The sequence below is a fragment of the Eubalaena glacialis genome, chromosome 2 (assembly GCF_028564815.1).
Source record: "Eubalaena glacialis isolate mEubGla1 chromosome 2, mEubGla1.1.hap2.+ XY, whole genome shotgun sequence".
NCBI lineage: Eukaryota > Metazoa > Chordata > Mammalia > Artiodactyla > Balaenidae > Eubalaena > Eubalaena glacialis.
In genome coordinates this window covers 80,789,199-80,806,709 of record NC_083717.1, presented here as the reverse complement: position 1 = coordinate 80,806,709, position 17,511 = coordinate 80,789,199, and the positions used below count along the sequence as shown (strand labels likewise).

General features: G+C 37.3%; 1 protein-coding gene across 2 annotated transcripts in view; it reads left to right on the top strand.

Annotated features, from left to right (window-relative positions):
• The window catches only part of UNC13C (unc-13 homolog C), a 622,127-nt gene that overhangs the window by 566,977 nt on the left and 37,639 nt on the right, over positions 1–17,511 (top strand). For both annotated transcript variants that reach the window (XM_061182103.1, XM_061182102.1), the window contains one exon: positions 5,655–5,802. In XM_061182103.1, the coding sequence (XP_061038086.1) occupies positions 5,655–5,802 (148 nt within the window). The remainder of the gene's footprint in view (positions 1–5,654; positions 5,803–17,511) is intronic.

The following is a 17,511-nucleotide window of genomic DNA, read 5'->3' as shown; positions in this document are numbered from 1 at the left end:
TTTAGTTTATTTTTTAATTATTTAAAATAATGTGAAATCCTTCAACCTCTACACAAGTACCAACGAAAATATTAACTTTCTTAAATACTAAAATTCTAATTGGACTGGATTAGTCATACCAGTTGCAGGTAGTTTCAATTGTAAGTTAAAAGGATAGAACATGGCACAAGAAACAGAATTACAATGATCTGCCGCAGCTGGCGTGGTTGGCCTTAGAGACACTACATTTACCTGCCAACACTGAGCCAAATCAACAGTATTTGAAAATAAAAGGAGAAAGGCAACAGCTCTGAAACAGACAGCTAACAACTTAATCAGTATATGCAAGCTGCTACAGAGGCCAATGGAGAAACCCTATTTAAAGTTGAGCTTTTGAAGAAGAGCTACAATCCTGCATCCTGTGGACCAAAAAACACATTCTCAGAAACTTAGACAAAATGAAAAGGCAGAGGACTATGTACCAGATGAAGGAACAAGATAAAACCCCAGAAAAACAATTAAATGAAGTGGAGATAGGCAACCTTCCAGAAAAAGAATTCAGAATAATGACAGTGAAGATGATCCAGGACCTTGAAAAAAGAATGGAGGCAAAGATTGAGAAGATGCAAGAAATGTTTAACAAAGACCTAGAAGAATTATAGAACAAACAGAGATGAAAAATACATAACTGAAATGAAGAATACACTAGAAGGAATCAGTAGCAAAATAACTGAGGCAGAAGAACGGATAAATGACCTGGAAGACAGAATGGTGGAAATCACTGCTGTGGAACAGAATAAAGAAAGAATGAAAAGAAATGAAGACAGCCTAAGAGACCTCTGGGACAACATTAAATGCACCAACATTTGCATTATAGGGGTCCAAGAAGGAGAAGAGAGAGATAAAGGACCCAAGCAAATATTTGAAGAGATTATAGTCAAAAACTTTCCTAACATGGGAAAGGAAATAGCCACCAAAGTCCAGGAGGCGCAGAGTCCCAGGCAAGATAAACCCAAGGAGAAACACGCTGAGACAAATAGTAATCAAATTGACAAAAATTAAAGACAAAGAAAAATTATTAAAAGCAGCAAGGGAAAAACGACAAATAACATACAAGGGAACTCCCATAAGGTTAACAGCTGATTTCTCAGCAGGAACTCTACAAGCCAGAAGGGAGTGGCACAATATATTTAAAGTGATGAAAGGGAAGAACGTACAACCAAGATTACTCTACCCAGCAAGGATCTAATTCAGATTCAATGGAGAAATCAAAAGCTTTACAGACAAGCAAAAGCTAAGAGAATTCAGCACCATCAAACCAGCTCTACAACAAATGCTAAAGGAACTTCTTTAAGTGGGAAACACAAGAGAAGAAAAGGACCTACAAAAACAAACCCATAACAATTAAGAAAATGGTAATAGGAGCATACATATCAATAATTACCTTAAACGTGAATGGATTAAATGCTCCAACCAAAAGACACAGGCTAGCTGAATGGATATAAAAGCAAGACCCATATATATCCTGTCTACAAGATACCCACTTCAGACCTAGGGACACATACAAACTGAAAGTGAGGGGATGGAAAAAGATATTCCATGCAAATGGAAATCAAAAGACATCTGTAGTAGCAATACTCATATCAGACAAAATAGACTTTAAAACAAAGAATGTTACAAGAGACAAGGAAGGACACTACATAATGATCAAGGGATCAATCCAAGAAGAAGATATAACAATTATAAATATATATGCACCCAACATAGGAGCTCCTCAATACATAAGGCAAATACTATCAGTTATAAAATAGGAAATCAACAGTAACACAATAATAATGGGGGACTTTAACACCTCACTTACACCAATGGACAGATCATCCAGACAGAAAATTAATAAGGAAACAGAAGCTTTAAATGACACAATAGACCAGATAGATTTAATTGATATTTACAGGACATTCCATCCAAAAACAGCAGATTACACTTTCTTCTTAAGTGCACACAGAACATTCTCCAGGATAGATCACATCTTGGGTCACAAATCAAGCCTCAGTAAATTTAAGAAAATTGAAATCCCATCGAGCATCTTTTCCGACCACAACACCATGAGATTAGAGATCAATTACAGGGAAAAAAACGTAAAAAACCCAAACACATGGAGGCTAAACAATATGTTACTAAATAACGAAGAGATTAATGAAGAAATCAAAGAGGAAATTAAAAAATACCTAGAGACAAATGACAATGAAAACATGAAGACCCAAAACCTATGGGATGCAGCAAAAGCAGTTCTAAGAGGGAATTCATAGCAATACAATCCTACCTCAAGAAACAAGAAAAATCTCAAATAAACAACCTAACGTTATACCTAAAGGAACTAGAGAAAGAAGAACAAACAAAACCCAAAGTTAGCAGAAGGAAAGAAATCATAAAGATCAGAGCAGAAATAAATGAAATAGAAACAAAGAAAACAATAGCAAAGATCAATAAAACTAAAAGCTGGTTCTTTGAGAAGATAAACAAAATTGATAAGCCATTAGCCAGACTCATCAAGAAAAAGATGGAGAGGACTCAAATCAATAAAATTAGAAATGAAAAAGGAGAAGTTAAAACTGACACCACAGAAATACAAAGAATCATAAGAGACTACTATAGGCAGCTATATGCCAATAAAATAGTCAACCTAGAAGTAATGGACAAATTCTTAGAAAGATACAACCTTCTAAGACTGAACCAGGAAGAATTAGAAAATATGAACAGACCAATCACAAGTACTGAAATTGAAACTGTGATTAAAAAACACAGAAAAGGGAACTCTCCTACACTGTTGGTGGGAATGTAAATTGATGCAGCCACTATGGAGAACAGTATGGAGGTTCCTTAAAAAACTAAAAGTAGAACCACCATATGATCCAGCAATCCCACTCCTGGGCATATATCCAAAGAAAACCATAATTCGAAAAGATACATGTATTCCAATGTTCACTGCAGCACTATTTACAATAGCCAGGACATGGGAACAACCTAAACGTCCATCGACAGATGAATGGATAAAGAAGATGTGGCACATATATACAATGGAATGTTACTCAGCCATAAAAAAGAATGAAATAGTGCCATTTGCAGCAACATGGATGGACTTAGAGATTGTCATACTGAGTGAAGTAAGACAGAGAAAGACAAATATCATATGATATTGCTTGTATGTGAAATCTTTAAAAATAAATGGTACAAATGAACCTATTTACAAAACAGAGTCACAGATGTAGAAAACAAACTTATGGTTACCAAGGGGGAAGGGGGGGAGGGATAAATTGGGAGTTCGGGATTGACATATACACACTGCTATATATAAAATAGTTAACTAATAAGAACCTGCTGTATAGCACAGGGAACTCCACTCAATACTCTGTAATGACCTATATTGGAATAGAATATAAAAAAAAGAGTAGATATATGTATATGTATAACTGATTCACTTTGTTGTACAGCAGAAACTAACATAACATTGTAAATAAACTATACTCCAATAAAAATTAATTTAAAAAATTAGAGTATAACTGTGACATTCATGCAGTTATAAAACTTGTCCAAAGTATTATTTAACTCATCAATTAATGAGGGAACCAGTAAGATCTTATAACTGGCTCAAAGAAGATTTCCAAGAACCACACATAAAGATAAGCAATGAGGAAAGCTGAAATAAATTTACAAATAGAGGCAAAACAGATCTAGCCACAAAACAGTCATCAGTTGCATCCCACCAGAAATAATTAATTTGCATTTCTGACAACTCTCAGTTGCCAAGAGATTGTGAAACATCATTGTAGCTGCTGCTCGTTATTCTTCCCGTACTTTACTAATTTAAGTTTGATAAAACTGAAGTTTGTCTGGGAAACATTGAGAGGGAGAATGCCTTCCCCTCCACAGATGCCACCTAGTCCTGGTTCAGTTTATCCCACTACTCTTTACAGTTAGGGTATGTTATTTCATATGATACTTCCCTGGGTCATTACGTAAACAGAGCTCCAGAGCTCACCCCACCACTCCTCCAGAAAAAACAATCAAGTCCAAGTGAAACCTTCTACTCTCAATATACTCATTTAATATTCTTCCACTTTAAGTATCATATCACCTTTCCTAAAGAAAGGAACTCTGACATTTTTTTTCATCCACCAAGGCACCTGAAACAATTCCTGACTCTCAGTCTAAAATAAATACTTTCTACATGTGAAAATATTTTAACATTTATATAAGAAGATCAAGGTATAGAACAAGTTTAAATATTACATCTTTGTCGACTCTTCAAAAATAAGAAAAGGCTCTTCCCATTTTGCTGTGCCTCCTCTTCATAACCATAGGTAGCTTTAGGTGTAGCTTGTGTTTTCACAGTGCACCCAGCTGGAATGGAATGGAAATGTAAGTGGCCATGGGTTTTTCTTTGGGAGGAGGGTGTCTGCAGTTGTAGCCAACTTTCTTCAGATCATATCACCATTGCCTACTTCCTCAGGCCTGTGCCCTTAGTCTTCTCTACATTACGGTCTCTGAAATTACACTCAGATGCCTACAAATGCTCAGAATGTGTTTCTACTTAGGGAAGAAAACTAAGACAATTATGAATTTTCAGTTCACTGACATGTTTCACCTCAGAAATTTTTAAGAAGTGGGATAGAGGGATAACATATATCCATTTAGGAGAGTGTATCAGAATCATTTGTTGAGCTTTTCCAAAACATGCCATTCTGTGAGAATCCTAGATTGTATGAGGCAGGTTGCAATGGCGGTGTAGTTTAGCATTGTTGGTACAGGGAAGAGAGAGAGAACCATTTATCTAACATTAATAGAATACTATAAACACATTATCATCTATAAATGGTTGGGAAATAACATCCTTAATCCTATCACATATCTCTAGTGAGCCCTCCAAAGTGATGTCTCTGCTTAATACCTGCAGCATTAGAAATGCTCATATCCCTCAATCACCTCATTTATTGTCAAATATATATGTTCTCTATTATCTTACCTATAAATATTGCAATGCTTTGAGTTTGCTGGATGACAAGAGCAAAAAACGAAGAAGAAAGAAGCTCTGTGTTTCATTGCATTTCTCAGACACAAGGTTCAGGAGATGTTGGATTTCCAAGGACCACTCTGCATCCTCCGGTTGGCCTATGTGTGCACCATTGTGTGATTAGATCATGGGGAAGATGGGAGCAGTGGGCACCTGTCCTAGAATTGCAAACTAGTTTCTGGAAAATACATGACCAGGAGATACCTTCTTTATGAAATTTGACAACCCTGGATGTTTTTCTCATGTTCTGGAAACAGAAGTCAACAACCAAGTTGACACAGTATCTAAACCTGGCATTCTGTAAGCATGCTGACCACTGCATCTTCATGATCCCATTTCTTTAACTTAAGTGTTGAATGAGAGGAAAAGTCTTAAGCTGCAAGGATCTGATGTCTGTGATGCAGAGAAACACTTCAGAGATACTGAGGGAACCTGAACTACATGGTGATGACTTGGCAATGGCCATCTGGTGTTATTTCTTTGTATCTACCTCATGTTGATCATACTGTATTATTCCATTTGAGCCTCACGATTATGGCAATAAAATCCCTCATCTAATACTTCTTTCTAAATGCCTCTGCTTACATTATTTTTTTCTTTTTAGCAATACTTTCATGCAGGAGGAAATGGCCTGAAAAAGAATTTCTTGGAGAAAAGCCCAGATCTTCAGTCTCTGAGATACGCTCTCAGTCTTTATACCCAAACAACTGATGCCTTGATAAAGAAGTTCATAGACACTCAAACCTCACAGAGTAAGTAACACATTGGATGTGAGAATAAGTAAACTGAACACAACTAAACTTCAACATAGAAATCATTATAAATAATATCTCTAATTTGACTATAATAAATTAAAGCAGCAATAAGAATGGGTAATTATTATTCATAGAAAATTGCCCAATCTTTAGCAAATTATTTTATAATTTCAGTAACACTGGGATATGCTCAGTACTAAAATTATATAGAGTGGTTGACCTTTGCTGTTGAGTCTAATTTCATAAAATTTAGTAAACCCTAGTTTTGAATATCCATAACTGTGATAGTCTCAATTTAGAACAAAAGAGTTAGTGTTTGTTGGTCTTGGTAACTTCCAAAGTAAGAGCATAATTCCCCAAATCCTGACTTCAAATGCAAAAATCTCCTGCTATCGGGTTTTCAGGAGGGTAACCTCATTTAATCCTAATTTTATATGAGAAAAATTCTAACTTACTTTGAAATGAGCCAAGAGCCAAGTATTTTATTGGAAACTCAGATCTGTTTCATGTGGCAAAGTTCCCACCTCATAAGCTTCTAGGATATTACTGTTAACCTTTCTTTCAAGTTGCTTTGTGATTTATTATATTTTGGTAATTCCATGTATTTAAGATCTGGCATTTCTGAGAGATTATTGAAAATGTCCCTCTGAGTCAAAAAAAAAAAACCAAATGCAGGCTCAAACTCTAGAACATAATAAATTGCCTCCCAGATATAATAAAAAGAAATAAGAGGACACTATCTTCATTCATGAGAGCTCCTTCAAAGGAAGCATACGGATCTTTTTCCTCTGATGAAAATGCTCCAGACTTGTCTATGTTTCATCATGGATATTTTCATTTTTCTAATTACGTGGAAGATAATGCCAAGGTAGGTAGGTGCTAGGTAGGTGCTTGACCTGTCTTTAATATTATACTTTGTGCTTTCTGATAGTATCCGACTAAATGCTATAAATACTCCTTTTAATGTGATCTTCAAACCAGCTTACATTTTAGGATGGTTCCAGAAAGGAGAAAAGAGTTGAGTCATAAAGCCTTGTCAAGATATACATTACTCCTTGAAACCATGATCCCTCAAGGTTTTCTAAACTGTGTAAATATGAATGCAATTCTAACACATCTTATCAGAATAGTGTCGTTGCTTTATTCCCAAAGAATGTGAGTGTATAAAAACTTAGCTCTGTGTTTATAAGTATACATTATGTGTATATACACACAACCCATGTTTCAATATAGATGTTACACCAAAAAAACTACATATGTATATCAATTTTGGTGTATGGAATTTGGCACACGTGTTGATTTTCTTTTGTATGAATTGTTTGGCAACATCAAAAATAAATTGCGGCGGGGAATAAGAGGATTCATGATCCTAATAATCCCTGACAACATAACTTATTTTCGTCTTGGTCTTTCTTTTTCTTTTTTTACTCCCCTTTTCTGGCTTTTTCTAAGTACACAATTTTTTATTTTTTTGCATAATTGAAATTGGTAGGCTATGGATATCAAATGGCTTGCCTTTTCTCTGATAGTTACCTTCAACCATGCCGGGTGGAAACTATTTCCATCTCCTCCCTCCCTCCCTTGTCATCCCTCCAACTGCCCCCCAGCCCAGCATGATCAGGCCCAAAGGACCTGAGGTGTGAAGGGGACTTGAAGTGCCCTTTGCTCCCCCGTCCCCATCATCTTCTAGATCCCTCTCTGCTTCAGGGTTTTGGGGGCAGAAACTGAAGGGGAGGAGGGAGATGTCTTTAATGCCCCCTGTACAGCTGCGTCTAGTACCTGCTTCCTGAGGGCCCCGTGCTAGGGATCCTCCTATCTGCTCAGCTCCCTTCAGGGAGCCCTCAGTTCTTGCCTCCTGCAGCACCTACTATGGCTTCCTGGTCCTTGAGTGTCTGCTCCTAGTGTCCAGCCCTCTGGAATGGGGTCCCAGCCAGAAGGCTGCCGCCCAGCTTCCTCCAGTGGGGCCCACCGCAGCTCATATATGCTTTCCACGTCTTTCTCTGGTGATAATGGGGACTTCTCCACTGTCACCTGCCCTCTCTCTACAATTCTCCTTTCTACCTGCTCAAATACTTGCTTATACTTTCAAACTGGGGGGAGGGGAGGAGGAAGAGAGAAACACTGCTGCCTAATAGAACATAACCATTGTTCAATCAAAAACAGAGGCGAGCCAAGTCTCATCAATTAATGGATGCAGTGTTTCTGAGTTTTTATCCAGTTCCTTTCTTCCAATTCTATCACAATCCTATCGCAATACTCATTACCATAGACTGAATAATAAAGTTAGCAACAGCACCATACCCCTTATAAAATAGGGAAAGGAGAGATACAGGAAAATTCACTGAATGTTAGAATTCTGTATGACATACCCCAAAATAGAACATATTAAAGGATGCAATCCCCATTTCTATAACAGTCCCTAAAGTCACGGGTTGTATGTATGACTTCCAAATGCCCAGGGCCAGCCCATATTTCCTTTGGCTTCTAAGGAACCTCAGCTTCCAGGGTTCTTTAACTGACAGAGAAACATAGAAAAGTTGAATTCTCGAGGGTCTTATTTACATGGGCTGGTCTACTCTTCTATGAACATTTGACACAGGGTGTGTTGAAAGAGAGGAACTTGGGTGCCACCCCTTGGATTACTTTGGTATCCTCCCTGCAGATGCGCATTTACAATTAATAGTAGGATCAACTCTCCCTTTTTTGTACCTGCTATCCTAGTATCAGGAAGAGTCCAAAATGACCAAATGAAGTCTCAGTTTCCAGTGTAAATATTGTTGCAATTATTCAAATAATTTTCTAGAACTTGGCTCAGTACCAAATACCCGTGAATATTTATTATGTTTAATTTTTGTTAATCTAATTTATATTTTGTTAATACAATTTAGAAAGACCATACTGGTGTTATGGTATCTTTCAAATATAAAATTTGAAATGGGAGCTAGTGCTGCACACTGCAAACCCCTGCTACCCTCTGCCTGAGGAGCCCCATTCAGGGTAAGCTGGGCTGTCAGACAGTTAATCCCCAGGAAGCAGCCCTCAACCAGTGAAAAATAGGAAGCTGGCAGATTAAAAAACAGACAAAACGTCAGCTTCCTCAGTTGGGACAATTCTAAAATGAATTCTACGCAAACTGCAGAGTTCCCCTGTGAGATGAAGCTTCATCCCTTCAGGGAGGATGCCTTCCCAGATGGACAATTTACCATGGAATGCTTGTCTCAACTCTCTGCTCCTGGGGGAACCCAAATCCAGGGTCACACTGCTGGAAAGTGAGGATCCAGATTCCAGGTCAGCTCCTCTAGATCTAAATCCTGTGCTCTTAACCATTATGCCTGCATCTTCTTGATGTTAATTAAATTATAAAGGCCAAATACCCTGAATGAATTTTTCCCCATTACTTGAGCTTTTTCTCTCACGATTTCTTAAGTTAGGAAAACAGAACTAATTAGAGAAACTCAGCTTATAAAGTAGTGAACATTATTTGGAAACAAATATTACATATTTCATTTACTTTATGACTGACAAAACGCAAACTGATTTTTTGTCTCCTTCATTTCTAACTCATACTCTACAAGTGTTAATGAATCATCATTCAAGTGTTACTTAATCAACATGTTGTGTAAAAGAACTTGGAATCCTTTAGAAATTTAACTGTGCTTTTTAAAGCATCCATATTTTGTTCTCGTATTCTCATAAAATCTTCCCTTACTCCATTTTCTTCTTTCCCTCTCTCTTGTTAAAATGTTCTTTCACATCTCTTTCTCCTTTCTGTTTTTTCCTGGTCTGTGTTAGCAAATTAATTGTAACATTAAATATATGGGAAAAAAACAATGAATAATTAATGAATTATTTTTTCACTGTCTTCAAATTGAAAGACATACTTTCTTTAAAAATATTTTTAATTCAGTTTTTACATAAATGGGCTTGTGAGTATAGAAAAACCTGCTGTATATTGCTCACTTATTCTTTATTTTATTCCTCTTTTTTTCCCTTGCTCCATTCTCTCCATTTTCACCTTCCTTTCCTCTTTCTCCAGTAATAAAAAAAAAAAAAAAAAAGGGATAGAGTTTCATTAGAAATTTATGAGCACAGAGTTCAAATGAAATCCATCAGTTTGGAAAAAACACTGTCTTCTCTCCTCTTTCTATTCCAAATATTGGAAAATAAACAAATGCCAAATGGATAGAGAAGTATTCTTAAGTCCTCAAGTGAAACTGAGAGTTCAATTTATAAAAGTATCCTGTTTATTAGTCTAGCAAGGTACTGCAGAAAGAAAACACCATATTATGCTGCATTCACTTAACAGATATTTACTGAGCATCACCTCTGAATAAAGTCCCATACCATGGGGCATATATTCAAAGCTGAACATAGTGTTATGTACACCAGGTGCTCTAATATGGTGGTTCTCAAGCAGAGGTGAATTTGTCCCCCCAGGGCAATTAATTACAAATATCTGAAGAGCTTTGCTTGTCTCATCTGGGAGTGGTGGTCATGTTACTGGTATCTAGTGGGGGGAGAGCAGGGAGGCTGCTAAACGTCTTACGGTGCACAGGACAGTCCACAACAAGAAGTTACCTAAAGTCTCCAGGTGGCAGTAGTGCTGAGCTTGGGACACCCTGCTCTAATACTAGACTGAAACAACATGGGAAGTGATGTAACATGTCATGTTAGAAGAGGGAAAAATTTGCCTTGGGAAGACCGGAAAGGCAGAAGAGTCAGTGGGAAAACTGAGTCATGAGGAGGTAGAAAGAGGAAGGCATTCTGGATTCAGAAACTGTCTAGGAAAGAGTATACTTGCATTCTTAATTTTAAAATCCCAACATGTCAAGCATATCCACAGTATACTTTTATGAGGAAAAAAATGTTTATTTTGCTTTTAAAGCAAAATTCATCGTATCACCACTAATAGATAGGGTAAAAAAGTACCTTAGAGTTCCTTGCACTGTTAACTATTTTGTGTAACATTAGTAGAAATTATTTTAGTATTTAAAGTAATTACCATGTTCTTCTCTTGGAGTTGGCCCTATGGCTTAAATTGGGTAGTTAGCTTGAAAATTTATACTTTTTTATTGTGGTTTCTCAAAAATGTGTTACTTACAGTTTTAGAAGCTGGTACAAAATTCATTTCTTGAATCTTAATTACAATATTCATCATCATTTTAAAAAAAGCTTCTCTAACAGCTATTTCATTATACCAAGGGCTCTTTGAATATTTCATGCAGTAGCAGACAGTGAAAAATGTAAAACTTTAACATATTAAGTAGAATTCTTTTCAATGGATAACACAATTTGGAATGAGGCACAGAATGATTAATTGCTGACCTATCCTGTGTCATATTCTGTTTCCTTACCTGAGCATTTATTACAGCTTGAGGAACCTAAATCTAAAAAGCTTTAAAGACAAAGGGGATTTTTAATGTCTAAGTTACAAATGGCTCATAAAGCAAAAAAAAAAAAAAAATGACTGTATATATTAAACTATATGAAGTGAAATGTCTTTATAATCTGTCCTCTTTTTAACTTTTTATGAGCAATATCTTTGAGTCCTTGCTTATTTGAAATTTCTTAAAATTTAAATCAGATCGTTTTGGTCATTATAATAACTTGTTTCCTGCTAAAGTAGAGTATAATATATTTTAATCTGAAATGTAAATCAGATAGCTACTGACTCACATTTTGAATCTACGGATATGCTTCAATACATTCATTATGTATAAAGCATTAATTATCTCTAATTATGTTCTTCAAATTACAAAAGATATGTCCATAAGAAGAAAATAAACCCTTTGTGAAGTGGTTCACTGTAGAAAAGGTCTCTTCTTATCAGAAATGTAGAACTTAACATTAATAATATTTAGTTGGTAGAAGAGCTGGCATCAAAATAAAGAGATTAGCCTTTAGGCCAAGGGCCACAGCGGAAACTTCACCTTGATGCCACCTGTGGGAGAAAATGCTGAGGAATGTCTTCAGGCTAAATAAAGTTCATTTAGCCATCTTCAATTTAATACTGATTTGAAAGCACAGTCAGAAGTGGTCTCTCATTTTAGCTAATAAGCCTTTCAGAGATCACCAGAATCCCCTCCAACACGTCTATGCCCCTGTCTTATCCCTGGGAGAGTGGGATTCCACTAGCTAGCACTGCCTTCTAAGACAAGAGGTTAGCATTTCTTATGCAGTGGAAAAATTGAGAATTTATGCGATTTGGCTCTTTAAATATTACAGTTGGTCTGATGACATTGAACGCTGGGTGAGGCTCTTCAGTGCAGTCAAAAAGCTGTACACAAATAACTTTAGTAGGAGTGGTGATGTGATACGGTCTGAGCACACTGAATCCTTTCCCAAGGTAGAAATGTGTTAGATTAAGGTTACAGTAATGCTGCGCAATACTGGGCACTGAAAGCAAGTTGTCCACCACTGTGCCAGTCTTCCCAACCAGTCCTGCGAGGTGAGTAACTTCATCCACGCTTGTCAGGTTAAGAAATGAGTCACAAATAGATTAAGAAACTTGCTAAAGTCATAGATAAGTGGCAGAGACAACGCCCTTCCCACTATTTCACACTTATTTTAATCAGCAAAGAAAGCAGAATGTATTATTACTTCCTACACCCCGCGCTTTCTTCTCCATAGTTTTGAACAATTGGGGTTACACTTCATACTCCTTACTTCTCATTTTGGTAAGACTAAAGCTCTCTTCTGTTCAGGAGATAATCTTTCAGTTGGTATCTTTTTCACATCAGCAACAAACTCTATCCCCGAACAACTTCCTTGCTTCCCAGTTTCTTCTCATTCTGGCCCCAGTTACTGGGCAGACTTAGTGGCCAGGGCATCTTTTGAATGTTAATTGGAAGTAACTGTACTGTAGGAATCTAAGTTGAGAATAAGAAAATGCATCCTGCTTTCTGAAAACCCTTTCTAACATAGGCTGATTTCACTCCTCTAGAGTCTACTGTGTGTGTGTGTGTGTGTGTGTGTGTGTGTGTGTTTAGGCTATTGCTGCTTTGGTCTTTCTTCTCTTTTCTACTCTTCTCACCCTTGTCCCCCACCAGCAGAAAGATCATTTTGTACCACTCCCGTTGCACATAGAGTCATATCATGAGTGCTAATCTACATTTCTCTTCTCCCAATGTAAATCCTAGAAGACAGGGCCTTGCTTACTCATCCCTCAAATCTAAGTGCGCAGTATAGTACTGGATACGAAGTAGGTGCATTAGTGAATTTTAGAAAAAAGAAATGCTGGGAAATTAAATGCAGAAAATTTTAAATTGTGTGATATGACATAGTCCTCATATTTGAACTGATGCCATTACAAATCTTTATTGAAAGCAAGTATATTTACAGCCCAAAAGAGAGGGAGAGGGAGAGAGAAGAGGGGGGAAAGAGAGAGAGAGAGAGAGAGAAAGTTTACAGTTTGATGGCTGATAGTGTTCAGTAGTTTCTGTACAAGGTAGAAGACAGTAAGTGCCACTGGAGAAATACAAAGGGCTATATAAAGTTAGATGGAGAGAATAAGATCACGAATTTGTATTAAACTCTTGAAATCACCATGTGTTATTCAATCTGTTACATGAACTTAAACATAACCAGGAAAAAAAGAAATACACCACTGTGTTCAGTTTAGGTCACAGATATATTCATATACCCTTTCATTTGACTCATTTTTAGGAGCATTTTCCATGTGCCAGCCTTTGTGTTAGATGCTAGTTAAAACTACAATGAAAGGCTGTGCTGAATATCTTCCATTTGCCCCTTCGAATCCACCCTACTTTCTCCCTGGGGCTGGGGCATATTGATTACAACAATAGACTCTCTTACTCCTTGTTTCCCATTGGGTTCAGCCAGTAGGGAGCCCCTGCAAAGCTGTGGGGGAGGAAAGAGTGAGGTAAAGTATTCATTCTGTCCGCTCCCTCTGGGCATGATCCATTCATTCAAGCTGACTTTGTCCTTTGACTCTAAGCCTCTCAAATTTGCCTTCCCTAGAAGACTCTCCTTGTGGACCACAGTAGCGACTTCCGCCCCTCAGGCTTTAGGGATTATGGATATTAACAGCCCCACTATCCCTCGTGTTTTCCCTAACCCACCACCTAAACCTTCACAAACAGTCTTTTTCTTAAACCATCCAAAATTACCCTAATTTGAGTTTCCATCTGTTTGCTAATGATACCCCGATGCATACAAAGGCAAATCTTCATGGCTTTGCTAGGTTTTTCTTCCATGCCAACTCTTTCACTCGGGTCATCAAAGATTAACATTTTAAAATAAACAAATCAAGCATCAGAATAATTATCTTTGGAATGAGAAACAAAAAACATTGCATTTTGATGACTGAGCTACCCAGAATGAATGGAAGAGTATATTAGCTTTTCATTCACAAGAATATTTCCGTTATACTCTGGCCAAGTCATCAAAATCCCAGCTCCCACTTTCTCATAATGCAGTTTATCTTGCTCAGTTTCATCTCTGAAAACTGGAAATCAGATTGAGACAACTGGGAGCCACTGGTGAAATTTGCAAAGTTTAAGAGCCCTCATAGCACAGACTAAGCAGGTGTTTGTTGTATGTCATGTAATGGGGAAATTATCATTCTTTGTGCGCTCATTTAAGTATGCATATTTCTAGGTCAGAAAAAGGGTACTTTCATTATTGGTTCATTCATTTTTTAGCATAAATAGTTGAAAGATTAATTTTTCCATAACACTACCCATACAACTGTGTGTAAGGGAAAGGTATCTTTTCATTTCTCAATTGGGTGAGAACTAGATCTCATTCCAAGACTATGCAGAATATCAGTGGTGTTAGAACACTGCTTTCTCACTTAAAGTACTCTCTGTTAGTTGCATCTTAAAGTACTCTCTGTTAGTTGCATCTTAAAGGCTAAGTTGGATTTAAACAATTCTGATAATGAGTAATGTGCATATTTTTCTAAAACTAAACCAAAAAATTAAATGAAATAAAAATTATTTTGTTTCTAAAACAAAACAAACAACAACAAAAAGCACTTGACATTGGCATTACATTCAAAGATCTAACGAATAACCACTCACACTTGGAGTTTACTATAGTTTATAGGCATCTTCAAATGCCTTTTTTCTCACCTGAGTCTGAGAACAGCCCTGCAAAAGTCAGACAGAGGTCTTTGGATTATTGGTCTGATATTCCACACTGCCTCTGGGTGCTCTTTTGAGATGGTCATTTCACCCAAGAGCAGTAGATGCCATTGAAGTGATTTGAGCAAGGGTACAGTGTGCAGAAAAAGACTGAAGGGAGACAAGGCAAAAGAAGGCAGCCAGGTTGGAGGCTAGGCTGTGCGAATAACCATGGAGACATGCGAGCAGGTTCAAGATGTAGTTCAGCACTGTAATAGGCATGAGCTGGTGAAATAAATCTTGTCAAATTAATAGAAATTTAGGAAAATAAATTTCTTTTATAGGGTATTAAAATAAAGCAATATTTACTTCTGTGTGGTGAAATTATGTTTTTTTTCTGCCTGCTTATAATTTTTTGCACTTTCAAATTATCAAAGAATGTCCAGGCATTTCTGTTGAATCATAATTTTAAAAGAAATATGTGGAGAACACACTTTGATCTGCAAAGTAAATTAGTTTCATTGAGTACCAAGGTATAATCAGTTCAAGGTGGTAGGTTTTAATGTCTTTCAGGACCTTGGATTTAAATCTGTGGGATGAAATAAACAGCCCAATTAAACCTTCTCCTTACGACTCAAAGGATCTCAAAATTGCTCTGTTGGTAGGAGAATTGTACAGAGTATGAACTACACATACGTGTTTTATTTACAAACATATATATGCTATATGCGTATATGTAATTTAATTATTTATAAATCTTATTTTATGAAGAAAATGACCAGAGTAATTGTGTAATGCATTGATTAAAATTAAGCAAATGCTAAATCAGTGATAAAACAGGTATTCTTAAAATTATCTAACACTTTCTTATTATGGGTAATTATGATATTCTTCAATGTTTTTGTTATTGTTGTTATTTTTGTTTTAGGACTGATTAGAAAGTGAAACAGAGGTTAGAATCAGTTGTTGGGAATTTTATGGAAATGCTGACAAACTGAGATGTCAGAAAAACATTCTTCAAATCACTGAGTCAAGAAAGCAAAACACAAAACAATTTCTCTGGATCCTCTGAGCCGTAACGTCTGTTTTTATTCACTGAGAACAAGTTTCTGTGACCAGTGGGTTCAGTAGCATTAATTGAAAATTGCAGACTATTGCTTTACAACCTCCATGTACCCTTTATAACTAACTTCCAAGAAAAGATATGGGATGTTTTCTCCTTCGGTTATCCCGTGGCACTAGAAGTTAAGCCTTGCTATTCAGTGTTTGATTTATCTTAGAAAAAGAAATAAGAACTGTGTTAAGTAAAATGGAAATAGTAAATCTCAATCTTTAAAGGTTGAAAGTCAAGCTTGTATAAACCTCTGGCATAAAGGTCTCTGCTTATTTATGGAGAAGAAGGGGCAAGAAATTGGTATGTTGGTTAAAACAGGGAAATGGGGAACCATGCAGTCATGGCCCAAGCATCTGCTCTACCTCTGCTTGGCTATCTGACCTTGAGACAAGTCACTTAACTTCTCTAGGCCTCAATTTTCCCATCTGTAAAATGGATAACATAGCAATTCCAAAGTCCACTGGGTCCTGGGAGGATCACAATAGTAATACATGTGAAGTGCTTAGTGCACAGCAATCTCTCAATAAATGTTAATTTTTAGTGCATCACTGATATTGGGCACACTGTCTAAAAAGTACCTCTTTCTTTTACAAACATGAACAGAGAGGAACTGTCTTAGGATGCAGCTCTCTGAGCAAGGAAGCCGATAGTCAATCACATGCTCCTCTGTGAGCTGTACCTCGTTACCAAGGGGCTCTCAGAGTGACTGAGAAACCTACCACACTGACACATGAAGGATTCACACCTGCAGTTTCTATGAACTTCTTCTCCATACACGCCATGGTTGTCAAATAATTGTATATTTTTTGAACACTTGGTATATGCACAAAGAGCTATGCTGGTAGGAGACACAGGGGGAAAACTCTCTGCTCCAAGGAGCTTACAATGAAGCTAAAAACAACTACATGAGAGGGAAAAAGCATCACACAAGGTAGCTTACGCTAAATACCAGGTGAATCTAAAGACCAAGTACTAAGGGCTTTCAAGGAGGGAGAAATGACTGTGGGCAGGAGAGTTGGGAGGATTCAGAGAAGTGTGGCTCAAGGTGGGCTTTGACAAATGTCTGAGGTTCAGGTAAGAGGAGAAGAGGAGGGCATGTCTGCAAGGCACAGAGTCCACATCTACAAGAAGAAGTACTTCTCAAAGTGGAGTCCCAGGAGTAGCAGTGTCAGGGCCTCCCGGTGCGTCAGTCAGCTCAGACCACAGTAACAGAATGCCACAGACTGGGTGGCTTAAACCAAAGAATTGTATTTTCTTATAGTCCTGGAGGCTGAAGGTACCAGCAGATTCAGTTTCTGGTGAGAGCCCTCTTCCTGGCTTGGAGGTAGCTGTCATCTCCTGGCGTCCTCACATGGTAGAGAGAGCACACTCTCTTGGTGTCTCTTCATATAGAGACCCTAATCCTGTTGGGTCAGGGCCCCCCCACTCTTATGACCTCATTTAACCTTAATTACTTTCTTAGAGGCCCTGTCTTCAAATACAGTCACATTAGAAGTTAGAGCTTCA